We start from the raw sequence: 21,612 nt of genomic DNA, 5'->3' as shown, positions 1-21,612 counted from the left end.
ATGCTGCCCATTTACCATTGACACAGTCATTTTCTGTCGCACTAAACATACCTGACTTTTTGACCAGGTGAAACAAGGCCGAAGTGGTGGCGCAGGTGATGCAATGCCATTTGAACGAATTTGATTGCAGCGCAGCGAGACAGGTTTTGCGGGGGCTGTCACACACAGACGCATGATCGGGGGTGGAAGATGGACTCCAGATTCACAATTTTACAGTGAGCATCCGCATGTGTAGATCTTGCGGTTCCTTCGAGTAGATCTTCTGGTTCCGCAGGCTTGACCGTGCGCCTCGCCTGCCCTGAATTCAAAGGGTATGTGAGGAGTCGCTTCGATTGGCCAGGAATCAAGTTGGCCGTGTTCATTCCCACAACGGCGGAAATGCCTATTTCTAACTGTGACCTATTACGAAAAATACCAAGAGAAAGCAAACTCCAACCAGGCGCATGAGAATTGAAGTCACTTTCTGTCCCACTGACATACCTGTATTGTTTTTGTCCTGTGGTCCAACAATTTGGCCCACGGGACAAAGACAGCACAGGTATGTTTCTAAAGCATTAAAGCCGGCTGTACTAAATCGACCAACCAATCAACAAAGGCCTTTTTTACAATAGCAACAGATTTTATTTGGTTCATAAAGACACAAAAAGCCTTGAGCGTGAGCTGCACAAAGCCCGACTCCTCTTCTTCTTCTCGTTTACGGGCCCGCAAATCCAGATTGGAACCCCCGCTTGCTTTTACATTCACGTGAAAGGGTGAGAACGCGCACATCAAAACAGACTAAAACAGTGACGTGACGGTCCAAACAGTTGCAAGGCTTCATGCAGTGCTACAAGTTTTCCTTCGGAGGGTGAGGGCAACACAGACTATCCTTCCCCCCGGCAGCTGTGCAACTCACTTGTTCATAACGGCTGAAATAATACAAAAAGCTGTGACTTTCATGTACATATATTAATATATGTAAATAGATATACCACACATAGTATTGACGGAAGCGTCTATGGAGTATATTGTGATCGAACGGCGGCTCTCGTGACTGCGGCTGGATTGACGCTGCATGGTTCAAGTGGCATGATAGATTTAAAAAAAAAATGGGAGGGGGGGCTCTTCAGTGGTACTTTTTGGATATGAAAAATGCATCTTTGTTCATCTATCTATGCCAGTGACTATCTTGCACCAGATGGCAGAAGCCACAATGCACCCGTTTAAGTTCAAGTTTTGCCATTCATACAACTGAACTACAAAGTAAACATGACTCCCAACCATTGACAACAACTAAAAAGGAATCAGATTTTACACTGGGCAAGCAAATTTGTTATGACATTTGGAAGACGTCATCATTATTTTCTTAATTTTTGCAACATTTTATGTTTGGTGGTGTAGTGTGAGAATTTTCTCATGTCAGCTACGTGCCATGGCTCAAAAATGGTTGGCATTTAACATGAAAAAAAACAAAAAAAAATCATCAACTGTAAAGCTAAGCTACAGCAAAAGCAGACAACGAAATATGGCATCAGCAGAACGATCGCCTGCCTTTAATTTGATACGTAGCGCCCGAGGAAAAACAACCAATCAGTTTCAGGTATTATTATTTTCTTGTTGTTGTTGTTGTGAGGCCTGTCGAACAAATATAATATTGTTTTTTTCATGGCAATGAATGAGGGGTGAAGAGTCAGCTCAAATGTGACGTTTAACATTTTGTTTGTTACTTGTTGATGTTTACTTACAATGTGGCACTTGGACCTGCAGCGTAAATCCTACCCAAGTTAGTCAAAGGCGCTGGTTAATGACACAAAGCTTACATGCAAGTTAATGGTGATCGCCATGATGGATTAGAGACAGAACCGAAAAATAAAATAAATACACTGTATAAAACATAATTTCATATCAATATATTAAAATACTATTCAAAATAATATATTGGACAATATTGCAATATGAAATTGGCTGATAAATAGTTAGCTAGGCCTACACAGAGATATATATTCCCAAGCGTCTGTGCCTTGTTTGGACTATGAATGACTTTTTTTTTCTTCAATTCAATTTTTTTTAAGCTTTCCAGGTTTCCTCCCCCCCTTTGATGGGGTTGTGGTACAATCCAGAGAGCTAGCTATTTCCTCCCTTTCCAACAATAACAACACACAGTACAGTACACAGTCCCATAATCATAATCAAAACAATAACAAAGATATACTGAATACAATAGACAGAAAAATAGAAAAAGATCAATACAAACCAAAAGTCAAATACGTGTGTAACGTAGGTCGAGTACTTAGAAGTCTCTGTGGTTATTTTGTTGTTTGTTGGAGCTGGAGCTTGTTTTGGCTCTCAAAGGTGGTAAATTGGCATTGTACAGTCCTGACGCTCGCTCACACACACACACACACACACACACACACACGCACGCACGCACGCACACAAAGCTAAAGTACACATTTGCAAACAGACACATGCGTTGGCGCACAAGCCTCCACATTCACGCACGCATCCTCACACACACACACACACACGCGCACACACACACACACACACACACACACACACACACAAGGGCGCACGCGCACAGCTCACATGACCACGCAGCACTTGCAGTTTTGTTTCTTCTCCTTCTCCTCCACCCCTTCGGCCTTTTCCTTCTCCGCCATGCTCCCGTTGGGAGGCGCTTGGTTCTCCGTGGACGCGTCCCCGCCGGCCCCCGCCGCCAGCTTGGCCTCCCCGTCCTCGATCACCACGAACTCGGCCTTCACGTTGCCATCGGCCCCGTCTGCCCCGGTTACCGTGCGGCCCTCCTGCTCTTCCTCCACCGTCTTGTAGCCCATGAAGACGAGCGTGACGGGGTTGTCGGCGCTGGCCTGCTCAGGGCTGGGACCCAGCAGCTTGGCCTCCATCCCGGCCACCTCTCTCTTTGGGGTCTGCACGACGCCGTTTTCACCTGAGGGGGGCGGTAGAGACAGCAAGTCGGGGGATGATGGGGGTTGGGGGGACAGAGAAGAAATACTTTGAAAGCCTGTTCATTGCGGGATTTTGCAGATCCACCTGTGACAAGGTTATTCCAGAAAAAAAAACTCAATTGAGAAAACCTTTTTATTTTGACATGAAATAAACAAACATTCATAATAATAGTACATGAAACGACAGCTTTAGTTTTTTGAAACTAAAATTTAGTTCCAACAAAAGTATCCTTCATTTAAATTTTGTTTATTAATATCAGACATGAGGGTTTTTTTTGGGGTGGGGGGAATATAGAAAAAAAAACCTAAAACTAATCCTAAAACTCAGAAAAGCGCTGAACTAAAAAGAAGCATCTTTGAAAAATGAAAACTAACAAACCTGGAATAAAATGTCATCAAAACTAACTGAATTTAAAATCAAAAGTCACGCAAGAGCTTCAAATTTAAGTACAGCGCGCTGCTACTTTTACCAGTTCCATTGGTGGCCTTTAATAGCTCTCGCTCGGTCTCGGGGAGCAGCATGAGGAAGTTGCTATGGTTTCCGCTCTAATTGCGCATCGCCGTGGCAACCAGACATACCTCCATTTTCTCTCGCCACACCCTTATTGGCTGGCACTCCTGTCTCCAGTTCTTCAATCTCCTCCTCCAGCCTGTCACGTGGGCATGCGCACGCAAACGCAAATGCGCACACACACACACACACACACACACACACACACACACACACACACACACACACACACACACACACACACACACACGCTTTGACCATGACCTTTTCATCATTTTGCTTAAAAGTTCTATGCGCTTCTCGATAATTTACAAAATCGTAGAAAAGCTTATCACAGCCACGTAGATGCTAGTCATTGCTTCTGTTAGCAGTAGCCGTAAGCTAACACACTGAAGGTTCAATGTGTACCGTTTGAACTGTTGCAAGGCAATACTGTATACAGCAAGTACCTCCCCCGCCCCACAACCCTGACACAAATCTTTTTTTTTTTCCACCCCTCAACACTGACCTGAAAATGACCTGCTCGAGGATTTTGGTCTTCACCTCCTCCTCCTGCAGACGCTTCTGCGTCTCCTCCTCGGCCGGAGCGCCGTCTAACAACCAGCGCTCCCTCAGAGCCTTCGACTGTCAGGGACAAAAGGGAATAAAGTCATTGATTTCACTTGACACCACATATTTACAAATGTACGATGAGGTTAAAATCAGATCACAAGTGGGAGTATTACACACTGGTAAAAAAAATAAAATAAAATAAAAAAGATGAGAGTATTGTATTTTCATGACCATAAGACGCACTTAAAAGTCTTAAATTTTCTCCAAAATGGATGGGGCGCCTAATAACGTGAATGCTGTTTGACTTGGATGAGGGGTCCGCTTGACTGACTGATGTTGTGCCGACACGCCGTTTATACAGCGGAAAGGGGGACGTCGCTGAGGACAGCGTGCGGATATTACAGTGGGAAGGGTGAACATGAACGAGGACGCTAAAGGCACACCCCACCGTAGGTGTATATGGTATGCAGTACGCGCATTGCGCAAAACATCCCAAAAATGACACGCTTACGAAACACCGCTTAAAGTGCAACCTACACATCTCACGTTCTGACCTCAGACTATTTGACAAGCAGCAGTTTTAAACCTAAAACCGCTTTGCATCTCCAGATCACTGCCGCTTGCCTGCGAGCATAATTGGTCTTTAGGGCCAATTCGAGAAATTTGCTACCTGTGACGAGATAATAATAATAAAAAGAAAAAAAAAACACGCTGGACTCATTAAACGTCTTTAAAGCCTTTGATCCATTTCCAAATGCCATCATGCGGTGATCTCAACTGCCGGCCATCCCGCAGATAGCAAAAACAAATACGTGTCATGGCTATGAGGTCAAAATATAAAACACGGTGGGCCTTTTGTGCAGCTGCTCCGACAGGAAGTGACGCGGAGGCGACCCCTAGAGGCCGTAATCAAAAGCAGCTGGGAACGTTTTCCAAATCCCGTCGGACAAAAAAAAAAAAAAAAAAAAAATCTAGACTTGTGAATTCCTTCGCTATGATGCAAAAAGAATCTCGACAGTCCCTGTTTCCTTTCCCCTCACTCTGTTTCCTCCCGTCTTGCATGCATCAGGCAGTTGGTGAACTTTTTGGGGAAGGTGTTCAAACTACGTTGTAAATGTCGGAGTGGATCCCGGCCGTTTATTATCAGGAGCTTTTTAATCTGTGGAAGTGCTTTTCTTTCAACGTTCCCAGGCAGTGCGGCAGTGCACGCACACGCACACACACACACACACACGCACACACACACGCACACACACACACACACACCCATATAGCATGCAATGTGTGAAAGTCTTTCAGCAGTGTATGTGATAACATTTCAGTAGTGCATATGAGAAAGTTTCCGTTTGCTATGTGAGAGTTCATTCTGAATAATCCCTCAGAGGGCACCTCATAGTCAGGGCTGGTTTCATACTAACATAACACACACACACACACACACACACACACACACACACACACACACACACACACACACACACACACACACACACACACACAGTAATTCAACACTCTTCCTCCACCAGCAATGCAGCCAATCCCAAAAAAAAAAAGTGCTTTGTTTTCTCTCTCTCTTGCTCTCTCTGACTCTCTCTCTCCTCTCAATCCCGCCACACCCTAGCCCGGACAGAGATGACATCATATAATGTGCTAATATATACGCACACACATACACACACACACACACATGCATACACAAGCATGGTTGTAAAGTTTTGTCTTTGCATTGTTCTGCGGCGTAAAAACTTGCAAACGTAGCAGACAAAGGGTGGAACTGTGGCACACACATTCACACACGCACAAATGCGCGCGCACGCACGCCCGCATGCACACACACGGGCCTCTATGGACATTACATAGACTCAGTGGGAAGACTTTACATCTATCAAAATTTTTTTTGATGGATTCGCATCCAGGTCCATTAAAACAGGTCACAGTGCAAAGTCGGCCATATTTGTTGACGATGCCATTTTATGAGCAATGTCCCAAGAAACTACGACACTTGCAAAATGACTTTCCGAGCATCTTCGCCTAAGCTAACCAGCACTTGATCGAAATAATGATGATCTCATCTCAGTATGCTCATAAATGTTATCTCGTGTCATCATATCATATCATCGGAGTGAATGGGCATGATTGTTCCCCCCACCCTCCAAAAAAGTGCTCTCTAATGAGACAATTCAACGGAAATGAAAAGAATGAAACAGGTGCAGGTGCCCACCATAGCCTCCTGGGGGCAGGATAAGACCCATACTGATATAATGTATACGGACATGAGTACTCGATTTAGCTCCGTGCAGAGGATAAATAAGACATGACTGAATGTCTAAATGTGCGTTTGTAGTAAAATACCATTTACATCTTCATTCAATGGACACAATTCAAAGTGAGGTGAAGAGATTCATTTTAGATAAAAGTAGTCCTTCGCAACCATTTTGTGAGGGTCAATTCGGAGCGTATTTTTTTCTTTGTGGGGGGTTCAAAGGAAATATAAAATGTGTCATGGTGAACTTTTTCAATGAGACTTGCTGCGGCTAGCACAAATTCCTTCCGATTGGCGTGTTTGATAACACTTTCTATGTGCGTGTATGTGTCTGCGAGGCGTTTCCTGTTGGTGGGAGTGGGACAAAGCTGCGTTTCCTCTGCCAAAGCCGTCTGCATTGTCCGAGGCTCGTGCGTTCCCGCACTGAGATACACAATGACCGCACACACAAACGTGATAAGAGACAAATTCTGAAAATAGATGAACTCATGTCACACACGCTCACGGCCGTCTTTGTGCTCTTAGTAAATGGGACAGCTGTAACGACCGTGCTTTTAGTCGATTTTTCAGGTATTCTGACGACGTTACACTTTTACTCGCTACGTTTGAAAACAGATATCTGGACTTGCTCGAAGTGTGAACTTGATGCGGTGTGCAATGCGAGCCCGAAGGCGGCCCACAAAGGCAATATTAACTCATTCACTCCCAAAGACGTTTTTAAACGTCTTTTCAGACTTGGTCTAGAATTGGCTGGTACTGAATGAGTTAATCGGAATACCGTATTTAGACTGGTGGGGGGTGGGGGTGGGGGGGGGGGCTGCATAGAACGTAATATTGCATATTGGTGTAAAATAAGTACTTCAAATTTAACACAGGCTTTTTTTTTTGTACTCGAGTATTTGTGCTTCGACCGAAGTACCCTTGCCGCCTCTGCTTCTCGGCAACCTCGCCAAATGCCTTTGATAACGTTGACGCACCCACTGACAAAAACCTTGCCTCTTGATATGACAAGGGCTTGGGGACGCCATCGTGTGTGTGTGTGTGTGTGTGTATAAACAGCCAGTGGGGGAGCTCCTGGTGTTATCTGTCGTCCATTTGGAACATTCCGTAAAAGTGGTCAGTGAGGCTCGCACACTGGTTGAAGGAATTGCTGAGGCTGGGAGTCGGAGCCCGGCTCTAACCATGGGCGCCGTTGCCCGGGAGGCCTGCAGTGAGCTGGCAGCGTTTGTTTATCATCAACTTGGATTTAAGGGCTTTAAAAGGTTCGCAGCTCAGCACGACTCGACACTCGTTTTTGCAGTTAAAGGGAGAAACGACTGTCAAAATAAATAAAGGGAGCGGTTGCTATTCTGCTCTGATAGCAACATACACACTGTACACACACACACACACACACACACGGAAATAATACCATGAAATAATTCATGCTCAGTTTTTCATTATTATTTTAAATAATTTTATGATTTAACCAATTAACATTTTTCGTTATTTACGATAAACTAATGAACGGATTATCCAAAGAGCTCAAAGAATTTATAAAGTACAAATAAATGTCAATATTTGAACGAACCAATTTTTGCTTTTTGTTACCGTGACAACTAGGGTGGAGCTAGGGGGTTGCGATGAGACAAGTGGCTATGACTTGCAGAAGTATTGAGTTTGATGACAAAAATGCCAGCGCTTAAAAAAGACAGTAAAAGGACATTTTGTATTTTCACTGACGGAGGCAGCACTTCATCACCAACTTTTTCTGATATATTAAAAGACAACCGCATTATTATTTCATTATAAATCGTGTTTTCATACATTTTGGCAGATTAGTTTTTTTCTAGGAAGGCACTTTTGACGATATAAATAAAAAATCATGTTTGCATATAATTTTACCACAAATATTCTTTAGCTGGCAATGCCTTATTATTGTTATGCTTCTTTCTACTTCCAACCGGTTGAGAATGACTCAAGCTAATTATTTTTTATGACAACCATTTTTTTTTTAAGTGGCTCAGTGCATCAACAAAATCATCCAAATTCTTTGCCTATTCCTTCTGGCAAGAAGGCAACTAGAGGAGGGAAGGAAAGGGCGGTGTTGTCATGCCGCTATATCAAAGGGAGCTGAAAGACATATTTTCACAATAAAGCAAACGGATTCAATTAGTGATTCATGACATCCCTTTACATTGTGCTCAACTCATTTCCTCTCGGCTTCGGCTGCCTTTTACGACAAAATGAATTCAAGTGAATGTTTTGAAAACGATGAGGGCACTGTTTAATTTTGGGGGGGGGATTTGGTTTTAAGTGGAGCGTACCTTAAGATGTTGGAGTTGTCGTCGGTCATCGTCCAGCTGCCTCCTCTTGTTCTCAATCTCTGTCTGCTTCTTCCTTTTCTCCTACAACCAAATGAGTACATGATTTATATGGATATCATGCACCCAAAAGCGCAGACACGACAAAAATGCTCAAACAATATGCTGACATTCATTATTAATTTTCAAGCTATTTTGCCTGTGGTGAAGGAATATCGATCATAGCATTCAAAGCATGCAGCAACACATCCTTCACTTTTTTTTCTGCCAAGGTGACTCAGCTTTTGATAGACATGAATTAAAAAAGAAAAGTTTTCAAGTTTGAGCCATTTTTTAAAGAATGTCGGTTGAAGTACCGCGAAAGGATTTTATTTTTAGGAGGGGTGCACCTACCATTCAAAGCATGCAGTGACATTTCCAAACTTTTACTGTTTTCTGCATGAGCGCCTGAATTGAAATGAGAAATGCATATGTGACCCCCCCCAAACAGATTCTGTGTGACTTTCGGGCCCTGCTTCATCATTTATAAGTGGGGTTTTTTTTTTTTTTACATGAAAAATGACAGAATAAGCAAGTGATTGAGTGGATTAACTTTTGAAAATGTATGCTCCTCGTGCTCAAAAATGTACAAAACAATTTTTTTGATGGTTTAATTTTAAGCTATTTTGGTTGCCTTGAACGAATAGTGGTCAAATTTGCCACAGGATTAGCACTTTTAAATGGTCTCCCATTCAAAGCGTGCAGAAAAATTCAACACTTTACTCATTTTCTGTTGTTGAAATAATAACTGTCAGTGTTGGAAAATGAGAGAAATGTCAAAAAAGAAAAAAGAAAAAAGAAAGTGTGTATGCGTGTGTGCCCCACGTCTTTATTCCATCCAGTAATATTTATCTTTCTTTTAAGCGTGAGTATTTACAGAAATAACAAGCGAGAGGGAGTGCCTAAGTGCATTGGCGTTTGATGTTCTCTCGTGGTGCCAGGAGATGGGACATAATCGGATTTGGGGCTCAGGGTCGTCACGGAGAGCCAATAAGATGTTGCGTATTGCTTTTCTACTCACAGCGATGACCTGGAGCCTCTCTTCTTGCGACACCTCATCCATCCTAAATGTGGCATGAAAGCGGGAGAGAGAAAGAGAGAGTGAGAAGAAAGTCGAGCAAACGTTTGCTGACTGCGGCATTTGCCCGTTGGCCGCCCACAACAACAAACTGTCAACAAGTTCGATACGCGTTGCTTTACTTTGCTTTGGATTCTTTCCAGCGCAGGAGAGTCGGTGGAGGCATGCTAATGTGCCAGCAGGAGATTCCTGCTCTACTTGTAATGATTTCCAGACAAGAGGAGTGAGAATGGAAGGGAAAAGGGCTGCTGCACAAAAACGGGCGGCGGTAATACTGGGAAAGTGTTTAGCATGTCGCAGTTTTGTTTTCTGAACACAAACAGATTTGTTAATATTTGCAATGAAGCATTAGCATCAGCGTCTAGCAATAAATTCTCCAATAAGTTGAATTGTTTTTTTTTTTGTTTGTTTAATGATGCGACAAAAACAGCCTGTACCCATGTTGTGTTTTTGTCAATGATGATGAAATGATTTTGCTGACGGCCCTTTTTTATTTTTCCACAACAATAACACGATGGTGACAATCTTATAATGTTACTCGACAATCATTTTGTGATAAATGTCATCGCAAGCTTGAATTTTACTATGTAAATTCTGGTGCTAATGGGCTGCTAGCCAGCTAGCAAGCATCCGTTTATTAGCTGCTCTGTGTGCTACTGTTAAGAGCAGAACATGCAGGGGGGTTTTGGCCGGGATAGCAAGTGTAATGCGTTGCCTTATTGACCCATGAATAAAACTATCACATATCGATCAGACGAAAATGTTGAGGAAATGAACAATGCAAACAAGGTCATCAGCAACAGTTTGGACAGACGTACACAATGGCTTCAATCTTTTCCCCAGTCTGCTTTCAGGTCGCCCCCCTCAAGTTTTCCTGCCGACGGAGGAGATTATTTCACCGATGTACACAGACAGAGCCTCGGAGGCACAAGAGTGCCCTCTGCCATGTGTCAAGGAGCCACATCAGCGTCACACGGACAAGACCGCAATCATCTGATCGACCGCCACCCCCATGCAACTGTGCACACAAGACACTCGCGCTGTCTCAATGCTCGCCTGTGCTGCCTTACATGAATGCTCCTGGTGTGGGAAAAGCCTTCTTGCTCAGTGCTTCTCAACTTTTATTGAACCAAGTTCCATATTTGACGCGAGAAAAATCTAGCATGCCACCAAACAAACAAAAATGTCAGAATATAATTGATCTCATCTTAATTTATTGACTATAGGGTTTATCCGGAGGTCGCATTTATCTGTGTTGATTTAAATGCTTGACAACTGATTTTGTACAGTGTATATAAAAAGTCTACACACCCCTTTCCAAACACCAGATTTTGACACACACAAAAAAATGAAAACGAGCTAATTCAATTCAAAACTCTTTCCACCATTAATGTGACCTATAACCTGTACAGCTCAATTTATTTTAGCTGACTTGATCTTTTTCAGAGGTCGAAGTACAAATACACCAAAATAATGTGGGATGTTTCTGTGTTCAGAATTAACCCAATTTTTTTTTTGTGCCAACACCGAATGCTATTGTGTACTGTTCATAATTCTTGCCACCTCATCTAAGGCTCACTTTCAAACTTTTTACTAGGGATGGATGACTACCGATACCAGGCATCGTATCGGTGCCTTATTTCAAGGTATCGGTACTCGAAACGTCGACCGATACCGTGGTCATTACACAATCAGGAACTAGAAATTAGAAGAATAGCAAATTGCCATTAACTTCGTACAATTTTGAGAAAATTTGCTCTTTTGGGGAAAATAGGTCTTTCTTTAAAATGCTCGGTCACTTTTTTGGGGGTTGGGAGGAATTTTATGTCTCAAAAGTGAGAGTGGTTTCGGTGACTACTCAAGAATTGAGTACTCGTATTGGTATCGGTCTGAGAAAAAGTGGTACCGAACATCCTTACATTTTACATTCACTGTAGAGTCCAAAAATATTGGGATGACTGCGATTGGCCACTCTGTGTTTTGTGGGTGTGGCTTCATGAAAAAAAAGAAGAATTCTAGAAACAGTGCAGCATTGTAAGAACAATAAGAAAGTCAAGACATCAAGCTCAGAAAAACATGCATAGCAGGAAGTGGTCTTGAACAAGCAAAGTCATATTTTGTCAATACGGCAAGGCCGGTGCATCGCAAGAGAGCTGACTAATGACGGTGCTAATTCCCCCCCGACGAGCGCAGCCGACGCTCTTGTAGCACTTCCAGGAAAGGAACGCATTAAGGGCCCGCATAGAGCCCCACCAGCTTGCCGCTAATAGCATAGCTTCCTCCGGCACCGAGATTCACTTTACACAAATGACACAAAACGCACCCAAATGAGAAAATCTTTCAAAAGATGGTGCCAAGTTTTCTTTCAACGCAGGTTTTGACCATCTTCCGATGCATGTGTGATTTCTAGCTATGAGACACCAATTGTGACACATTGAATAGCATGATTAATTCAGGACTTCTCTGTATTGTTATTCATGCTGCACCGTCTGGATGGGGGGGGGGGGGCGGGGGCGGCACAACAGAAAGATTATATTTAACTGGTACACTAACTGGACACTGTAACAGCCTGTGCCCACCCACGTACTAGCGCAGCCAATAAAGGCTTTAGTGCCTCAAATACCGCAGCAACCATGTGGGAGGATTTTATTTATTCATTTTTATTATTCATCAGAAAAACAAAACAAAAACAACGGGGGATGCTATTAAAACCAGTCGAGTGGAGCGATCAACCCGCGGAGCATTTTCAAATGCCAAACGTGACAAACGGTGACTTCACTTTTTAATTGGAGACTTACATGTGAGAGGTGATCATCGACGCCTTTGCAATCAAGCGGAGAAGAGAGGTTCATTCGGAGTCCATTAAGGTGAGATCAAAAACAAATTAGCTTTCCTGAAATTTTTTTAAAGTCTCTTAAAATTCAGGCGTTTTGAATTGATTTGAATCGTGAAATCGTTTTTTCTTGGCGGTTCAGTTAATGGAAGATTAAAAACCTGATTCTCGGTTTTACTCTTCAATGTGTTTTCAATGAGGAGCTAATTGCTCATTTTGATTTGGCTTCTTTTTGACTTTTTCCAAACGCGATAAACGAAATGCTCGGCGGAGAGAATTAAAGAGCCATATTTCAGCCATGCTGAATGCTTTGAACGATAAGAAAGACAGCAAAAATTGGCAACGAATGAATGGATTTTCCCACACGTACACTCGAGTAATAGAAGTGTCTGGCAGGGGGGGGGGGGGGGGGGAAAGAAAAGTTTCCACTCCACAGAGTGAATGATGACAGTGAAATGACTCTTGACTTAATGACCCTCACTCTGCATTGGAAGAGAAAGGAAACTAATCTCCAGGTGCCCCCCGCCACCCCTCCTCACACTGCTGAAGAAGCACTTTGCTCTCCGAGTCTATGCTCCACACTTCCATGTCTTCCTTCCTTTCTGGCCCAACAACAAAAAAAAAAGAAAAGACAACAATAGCCTTCCCTACACACACACACACACACACACACACACATACACGTTCTTGTGTCCGGGTCAAGCGCACATGCAGGTCAACGCAGCGGACTGTCTGAAGCAGCAACGGTCAAACCTCGAGAATGTCCGCGTTAGCGAGGTCCACTGTTAGCATTCCAACTTCTTAGCTTGTACTGTCACAATCGGTTCGTCAATTGTCCAGTCAACCACATCATAATTGAATACAGAGTTTTAGTTTTGAAGTACATGAACACGATGTTGGAATATGATTGCTGAAAATGCGCAAACAAACAGTGACAACAATGTCAGCAAAACAGCAGTGTCTTACTTGGACCTCAAACTGGACAGTGATTTGAAATTGTGACACCGTGTTGTGTCTTCAGCTGCAATTTAGGGCGTCCCAGTAATAGTGGATACTCAACATCGTCCGCATTTCTTCAACCGTCCTTCCAGTTTATCTCTTTCAATCACCCAAGTAAGGAGGACCAACATGGTCTTCTTCTGGGTTGCATTAGTGTTGCAGAGACCAAAATGGCCTCCTATCTCCAAAGTGCAGTTAAGACAAGTGCCTGTGTGGACATTTTTTATTTATTTATTTTTTTAGCCGATCAGCAGTATCCTCATATCGGAAGCCCAATGCATTAACAAGACCCTCCGACGCTAAGACAGGAAGCATTAGGTGCCTTCTTTTGGCAAAGTCCCAGAAACAAAGGTTCTCAAGAGGCTCGGGAATTGTTTATGTAGTTGCGCCGTTCGCTCGGAATCGTGAACGCTTGTGTGTGTTAAACTGGGGTTACATCCAGTTCACCCCCCCCCCTCTCGGGTTTGTATCAATAGGCCTTTTGAGAGAGGCTACGGGGGTGATCATCATGAGTATGCACCAATGAATGTGAGCTGGGGGGGGGGGGGTAATCGACTGGAGAAGATAAAATGATACTTTCCAGAAGACACGGTATCTGGTGATGCTCTCTCGCTTCAATTTATGTCATGACAAAGCAGTTGGTGGAAAAGGAGGGAGGGAGGGAGGGAGGACGAGGGCGGTGGTCATGTGTAATGCGACCATCCAGGAGCAAAAGAGACATTCGTGAAAACATGAAACTTCACACACACTTCATGCCAGACCAAAATCAATCAATATTTTATTACTGTGTCACTGTCGAACCTTGGCCCCATTGAACCCTCCCTATTCATGGGGGTTAGTAACCGAATTACAAATGAATGACACCCCCCCCATAAAAGCATTCGACGGTGGCCTTTTGAGAAACTATCCTCAGATGTTCTTCATGTATTTAAAAACTAGCCTCCAAAGTCACATGACAGTCTTTCACTTCATCACTGCCCAAAAAGGATCTGGACCTTTCCCTGCATCATCTTAAGAAGTTTACCGCCTTGCTTTCTCTGGCGTCACCTTGACAAGGAGACTTTGCCTGCCCGCCGGACCGCGACCGGTATCTTCGGTCACGCTGCCGTTTGCTATCAAGCTGGCCGGCTATCAGCCAACGCTAGCTTCAAGGGAGCAGGGCTTTTCGTCGACGTCTTCGGATGTTACAAAACGAACACAAAAAGTATGTGGCTCTGCATTTTTCAGTTCATAGTTTTAATTATTTTCTCCGAAAAATTCACGGTTGTGAATCGGCAAGAGTTTACTGGCAGGCCAGGGGGCTTTCGCTTCATTCTTCATTACTGATCTAACAGCTAACAGTTGCATTGACGGTTTCTTAACTCATTCAGTGCTAACCATTTTCAGACCCTTCTTTACTATAAAATACATAAAGGCGTACCTGGGATTGAATTCCCGGAATAAACATGAAAAAAATGTCCTTGGCACTGAATGAGTTTTACTGACGACGTGTGTCATTTTTAATATGGATATACATCAGAGCGGGGGCAAGTTGACACCCATTGTCCTTTAATAATGGCCAACTGGCCGGGCTAAAAATAGCTCACTTGGTCACAAGGACCTGAAGTGGAGTTTTGCACTTGACAGCACACTGACTGAAACTGTTATCGAATCCAATTCTCTCCCTCGAGGTCCAATTTACGTTACGTTCACAATTAAAAACAATTCGGAGCATGTCAACTGTGTGTGATGTGGGTTTTGTTCAAATACACAGAGAATCAGAAACTGCGGAAAGCTTTGCAAACGCCCCAACGACATGAGCCCGTTTCGAAATCATTCGAAACAGCTCTCACCTTTGTAGGATGCAATTGCCGTGTTTGTGTTCACTCTCTCGCATCTCATCGCTGCTCAACAAAAGACGTGTGCAGAGACAATGACTGGAAGAGTGAGAGAGACTAAAACAAAAACAAGCGCTTTTGTGTTGTCTACTACACCTGCTGTGCGCTAACAAAGCAATCACAAGTCTGCTAACACAAACCGAGTCCGACAATCAGTCAGAGGCAAAATTAGCTTGGTTAGCTTAAAAACAAACCCCAGCCTCATGCTTGTAGCATATTGGCTAACAAGCTAACATTTAGTTGTCAAGTCACTCAGTCTCGAGTAGTGCTGCAGCATTATGGCCAAAGTGATCATCACGATTATATTCGGGAAATGTATGTTTTACTTTAACAAGCGACATGTAAACAACTTTCAGGGCAACATTAATTTTTAACAGGAACGGTCTGATTATCGTTTTACAATAATAATCATTAAAAAAAAAGCAGCTACCCAACCATGAAAAGTTTTCCAAGGGCTAACTGAATCTTGGTTAATGTCATTTTCCCAGAATTCAAAAACAAGTGACTTATCCCTTTGGAGCAGTGGTCTCAAAGTCAGGTCCTGGAGGGCTGCTGTCCTGCATGTTTCCCCAAGTCCCCCTGTTGCAACACACCTGATTCAAATGATCAGATCATCAGCAAGCTCTGCGGAAGCCTGACATTGAACCTGTTCATTTGAATCAGGTGTGTTGCAACAGGGAGACTTGAAAAACATGCAGGACAGCGGCCCTCCAGGACCTGAATTTGACACCTATGCTTTGGAGGCACTCGCTCTGCACCATGATGCTCGTCATCATCATTTGTTGCTGTACTTTCGACTCCCGCCATGACTGTGCAGTGCGCTGGCTTGTTCTGTAGTGGGTTTAGCAAGGCACTGCTTTCGCCCCCTGGTGGACGGATGACCACATGTTGACGAGCAACACAGCAAAGGTTGCATTAAAAATGTAAATATCACTGACGACCAGGTTCATTTAATTGTGGAATGATTGATGAATTTAGCTCCAATGCAATCTGTGTTCATTTCAAATTTGGACCGATTAAAGTGGCTTTGCAGACGGTCACGGTGCGAAGGTTCATGCAGAACATGCATTTTGTCTGGGCTTAGGTTTTTGACAATGGAGCACCGCTTTATCCAGCGACTGAATTTATCCATGTTACTTTTTGATCTCTGATGGATTCAGAATCATTGATTTACATTTTTGAAGGATTTAGGAGACTATGCAGGGGATTTCTTAACATTATCCAGAGCATGCATTGACGTGTGTTCATTCTGATGGATTCAGTTGACTTTTGACAACCGCATTGCTTTTTCTGATTTTTCATGAGCGTTAGCGGCTATTTAGTTTGGACTTTTGATTTTTAAATTCAGATAGTATTAATTAGTATTTAGAGCAGGTTGGATAGGTTGTTTTTTTAGGTTTAGTTTTAGTATTTTTTTAAGTACATGGAGTATTTGTAAGATTCAGATTAAAAAAAAGAAAAACAACCCCCCCCCCCCCCCCCAAGCGTACTCGGTATACTCTACACATACTAGTGTACTGCACTGTACCGACCTGGGCACAGCAGCTTGGATTAGATGCGCACGCACACACACACACACACACACACACACACACACACACACACACACACACGCGGATTCCAGACAGGGCTATGTCATGGCCAACACCGTGCGCCATATTGGAGCAGCAGACTGCTCACATCACAACACACACGCACTGGTGGAAGAAGCCAGTCAGCATCATCACCGGATTGAAATCAAAATAAAAAAATAAGAGGGATGACGATGCTGGTGCTGATGTTGAGACCCCCCCGCCCCCACCCCAACACACACACACAGTCATCTTCTCTCAGCATCACAACAGATCGATGTAGCTTTGGCATAAACATGTCCGGTTACACCTGTCGGACGCACAAATTGGGGTAACGGGTGGGACGCCAAAAAGAAAAAAAATCTAACAGTACGCACGCTTCATTTTTCTCACATTTGAATGATTTGTTTTGCTCTCTGTGACTGAAGTCTGCTGCCCGCCACGAAGCAAAAATAGGCAAAATCACGACTTACTCGGCTCCGGTGGTTGATCCAGTCTCCTTCTTCTTTCCACACACGCCCCCCCCCAAACCCCACCCCCTTCAAAAATAAAAATAAAAAATGGGAGAAAACACGCGTGGTGTTGATTTCTCCCTCTCCTCCTTCCACTCCTTACAAGCTCCCCTCTTCCTCCTCCTCCTCCTCCTCCACCTCGCCCTCCCTCCTCTTCGTCCTCGTCCTGGAGGTGATGCCGGTCGTCCGGGTGCCCGCGCGCTTCTCAGGCCGACTGTGGTGGCGACACCCCCGCGGCTCTGCGCCTCGACGTACACGGCGGAGCTCCGAGCATGGGCGGCGGTTTGAAAGCAGGTTGTAATGTCGTTGGTGCGGAGGGAGGGAGGAAGCACGTATAGAGGGAGGGGAGGTGAATTTGGAGATGGAAGAAGGGGGAGGGGGTGTGGGGGGAGAAAAAACAGGGAGGGGGGAGGGACGGAGGGCTGGGGAGGGCCCTCGGAATAAAAAGGCGTTTCTTATGATGCCGCTGCTCCTCTTGTGTTCATCCAAGAGAAGATTCTCGTTCGATCAACTGCAGCTCTGCTTTGAAAACGAGAAGCGGGGTTTCAGTGGCGTTTATTTGGGGATTTGTCGTCCTCTAGTGGATAAAAATGTCAAACACGCCTGTCAATGTGACATAAAACGTCCACGTGCTATTTTGGGGTTGATTAACTTGCACACGAAATTAGTTTTTAGATGGATTCTTTTCTCCATTTGACGTGAGCTCAAACGAGCAGAATTGCACCTGCGTTGAAAATCCAGCAGAGTGAGCTCGAGTTTCAGAATGAACGTGCAAGAGGCGCCGCTGCTATTTTGGGTCGCAAATATATTTTTGATGAAAGTGCCTTTTGGGGAGAGCGGGGGGGAATTTTGGTTTTCCATAAAGCCGTTTGAGTATTTAGTCAATAGTTTATTGACTAAATAGTGAGTTTGAATGTGATTGGTTGATTCTGAACACAGTCACATCACAGTTAATATATATATATATTTTTTTACTTTTTGCATTAAAAAGTATAAATCAATTGAGTTGTTCATGTCAGATAGTCGGTCACATTGATAATGATGGGAATTTTTTGAAATGATTGAGCATAGCTAAAAAAAAAAAAAAAAACCACACTCAGGACATTAGGCAACTCAATTGCTTATTCTCTTTTTTGTCCACGCCATGTAATGTGGGCAAAGCATGGTGTGAAATTTGAACGATCACTTGAGGACTGAGGCCATTAAAAAAGGAGGCGAGAGACCTTATTCGTCGCTGATTTAATTCTTATCATTTATGTGTGTGTTTTTGTTGGACATACCTCAAGGGAGCAAAATTGCATGACCGACATCCGGCAGGGAAGCCTTTTTTGAGCTTTAGTGTAAAAGCTGCAAAATATTGGACATTTTTCCCACACTGACTATTAATGACGGGTTAGTTTACATTAAAGCCATGATGTCGCTGTGATGTTATGTCATGGCATCGTTGCAAAGCACTTCGCCATCCAATCACGTTGCACTCATGCTTTTTCAAACGGCAGCCACTCAGGGGGGTGTTATTTGCACTGTTTGCAGGCTTTGAATTGGGCATTTGCGCCGTAGTGGGAATGAACACAGCCAACTTGATTCCTGGTACAATTTTCCTATGCCTCAATTAACTCCACCAAAATTGCGTTACACCACCTGCACCACAACTTAGACCGGTTTTCACCTGGTCTAGAGTCTAGTCTACACTCTCGTCACCAAGCCGTCAGGCGTAATCAAAAACACCCGGTCGGCTGGAAGACCTAGCGAGCCGCAAGGCAATTTTCAAGCGCAAGCTATAGTAGGCTGGCCCTGGCACAAAAATGAAGACGATGAAGACATACAGAATATTCAATGGATCTTACATACATGTTTTTAAAGATAAAAAAAACATAGTCTTCAGCGATCCAAACATTCTTTTGGGAAACATTGTCACAATTTTGTCAACATCGAAAGACAATTTAGTGTGTTGCCTGAACTCCATCCACTTGGATGTTTTAATTGACATCATAAACAGTTTCGACAATGTCAAGTGCACTCTATGTTTTTGGAAACCTAGAAAAGGTAGTATTGAGCTACAAAAAAATATTGTTTCAATAACGGCACGTATAATATCGTGGTCTCTTGACATGGGAATATTTGGCTCCAACAAAGGGATTGTTTGGGGTTGGCGGGAGCAAGGCTGGTGTGCTTTGTGCAGGAGATTTAGGGAGGTTTCCAGTTGGGAAACAGTGCGCACATCATCATCCGCCCTTCGGCCATTTTGACTGCGCACACGAGACTTATTCACAATCGCATTGAACGCTGTTGACAGATGAGCGTCAGACATGTTTTTTTTTAAATGACAAACAGCACAGGGAGGTCATACGTGACAAGAAAGCGGTATTCGCTGCTTTCTCAAATGTGTTTATGTCTCGATTATTTACGGCCCCCGACCGGCAGCCCTCAGGCCCAGCTCAGCACTTGACGTCTTATCTCTCTCTCAGAAGCCTCCGTGAATATGAATAAACATTGAAGAGGAAAAAAAAAAGACAAAAATTCACCCTCCCAAAATAAAAAGCGTTGGTGCCGGGTTAAGATAAGACCTGGACAAATGACAAAATGTCTCCCGGTTTACTGTTGACAACACGCGGTGGTACTTTAACTGCCATGTTGAAGTTGTTTGGTGACCTTGCTCATCACTTTTCCCAATTGGAATGAATCCAGCCCCGCTATCTTCTTATTTTATTTTTTTCTTCCCCAAACAGAAAGAGAAAATAGCACTTAACATACACGAAGAACATGACAAAATAGAATTCAAATAAAACACAATTTGCTCCAAGATTTATTTCTAAAGATATTTTTCAAGATAATTGCTGAACGACGGCTCAGTGATGCTTTTCTGCCGCCTCATGCAAATGCCAAAAAGTACAAAGAAGGAAAAGAAGATGAACAATAGACAGGCTTTATCCTGCCGTGCGCACTTGAAGCAGCTCGTTACGAGAAGTGCACAATGCCCCGGGAGGCACACAAAAACACACCCACACAAGAGGTTGGAATCGTGATAACAATTCACGCGCAGCTGACATTTTACACCGAGCAGGTAGACAGTAAACTTGGAGACATTTTGGAATTTTTCCGTCTGTTCTGTGACGCTGCACAGCCATCTCCTATTTTTCTCGACTGCTTTCGGTGTTTAAAGATCCTGAAGTGAAAATAAGTGTCATGTAAATTTGAACAAAAAATGTGAATGACCAAGTAAATCAAATGAGCCTTCAAAGGCATGAAAATCAAGCCGTTGTCTCTGCTCTCAAACTCTGTGGGGTGTGTCCGCTGAATGCGCAAAACCAATGCCTGCTCAACCAAACGGATGCAACTTCATCTGGCATGATTGCGCTGCGAAAATGTCCACTTCAAGCATTCAAGCAAGTGCATTTTAAATCTGCCTTTAACCACCTGCCAAAAAAACGTAACTCAAATGACGGGTTTTCTGTCTCAACAAGACGCAGAAAAAATTGTTCTGCCTTTTATTTTCAGTAGGCTCGATTACTCCAATGGTCTAAGAATCAAATTAGCCAAATGTCAGAGGTCTGCTCAAAACTTTCAATTCACTGGGATCGGTTCAATGAAAACATGATTTACTGCCGCATTTGTGAATCTAGCCTTCATTTGCTTTTTTTCCCTTCTCCGCTTTCACTCTCTTTTGATTCTGACTCATCGCTGTCTTCCCTTTCGTCCACGGATTTTCATTGAGCAGCCAGCTTCTGTTTAGTCCCGTCCGGTGTTTGCATTTTGTCCTTGCTTAAGCGCCTCGCTGCGCATCAGCCTCAATGAGTCAGTACAAGTGCCTGCTCCAATTGTCTTTTTTTTTTTTGCAGGAAATACTACAAGAGTCAGATGTCTGCAGTGTGCCATTTTGCACACATATGAGATGGATCACAGGCTCCGATTTGCTTATTTAAACGATGCCCCCTTGCCAACCACGAATAGAAAAGTCTCACGCGTAGTTTGCATTTCTGTGATGACTTTTTTTTCTCCTTTTTTGAACGCGACGTGACGACGTCTCCAAGCAGATGCGAGTTCTCCCCAATGTCTTGACAGCGAGGAGTGAAAGTGGGTCAGATGTTTTTTTTTGTTTTTTTTTTTTTAAGCGAGAGTGCAAACC

The 21,612-nt window shown here is 43.5% G+C and overlaps 1 protein-coding gene across 1 annotated transcript; it reads right to left on the bottom strand.

Annotated features, from left to right (window-relative positions):
• Positions 1-598: 598 nt before the first annotated feature.
• On the bottom strand, positions 599-17,856 carry palm1b (paralemmin 1b). Its single transcript, XM_086127767.1, has 6 exons — positions 17,448-17,856; positions 9,638-9,680; positions 8,581-8,661; positions 3,968-4,083; positions 3,528-3,598; positions 599-2,929 (listed from the first exon to the last, which is right to left on the bottom strand). The coding sequence occupies exons 2-6, from the start codon at positions 9,677-9,679 to the stop codon at positions 2,565-2,567; spliced, it is 675 nt and encodes a 224-aa protein (XP_085983893.1). The 5' UTR covers position 9,680; positions 17,448-17,856; the 3' UTR covers positions 599-2,564.
• Positions 17,857-21,612: the final 3,756 nt, after the last annotated feature.

Source organism: Hippocampus guttulatus, chromosome 13, assembly GCF_054856545.1.
Source record: "Hippocampus guttulatus isolate MCC_2025c chromosome 13, RoL_Hgut_1.0, whole genome shotgun sequence".
NCBI classification, from domain to species: Eukaryota; Metazoa; Chordata; class Actinopteri; order Syngnathiformes; family Syngnathidae; genus Hippocampus; species Hippocampus guttulatus.
Note: the sequence above shows the minus strand (reverse complement) of the source record. Positions and strands in the feature narration are given on the sequence as shown.

Bases quoted from the DNA above. Each gene is read 5' to 3' on its own strand.
- palm1b (XM_086127767.1), bottom strand. From the start codon at position 9,679: ATGGATGAGGTGTCGCAAGAAGAGAGGCTCCAGGTCATCGCT. The intron at 8,662-9,637 runs GTGAGTAGAAAA...ATTTGGTTGTAG, and splicing joins AGAGGCTCCAGGTCATCGCT to GAGAAAAGGAAGAAGCAGAC. The intron at 2,930-3,527 runs GTATGTCTGGTT...CGCCCCCCTCAG, and splicing joins TGTGGCGAGAGAAAATGGAG to GTGAAAACGGCGTCGTGCAG.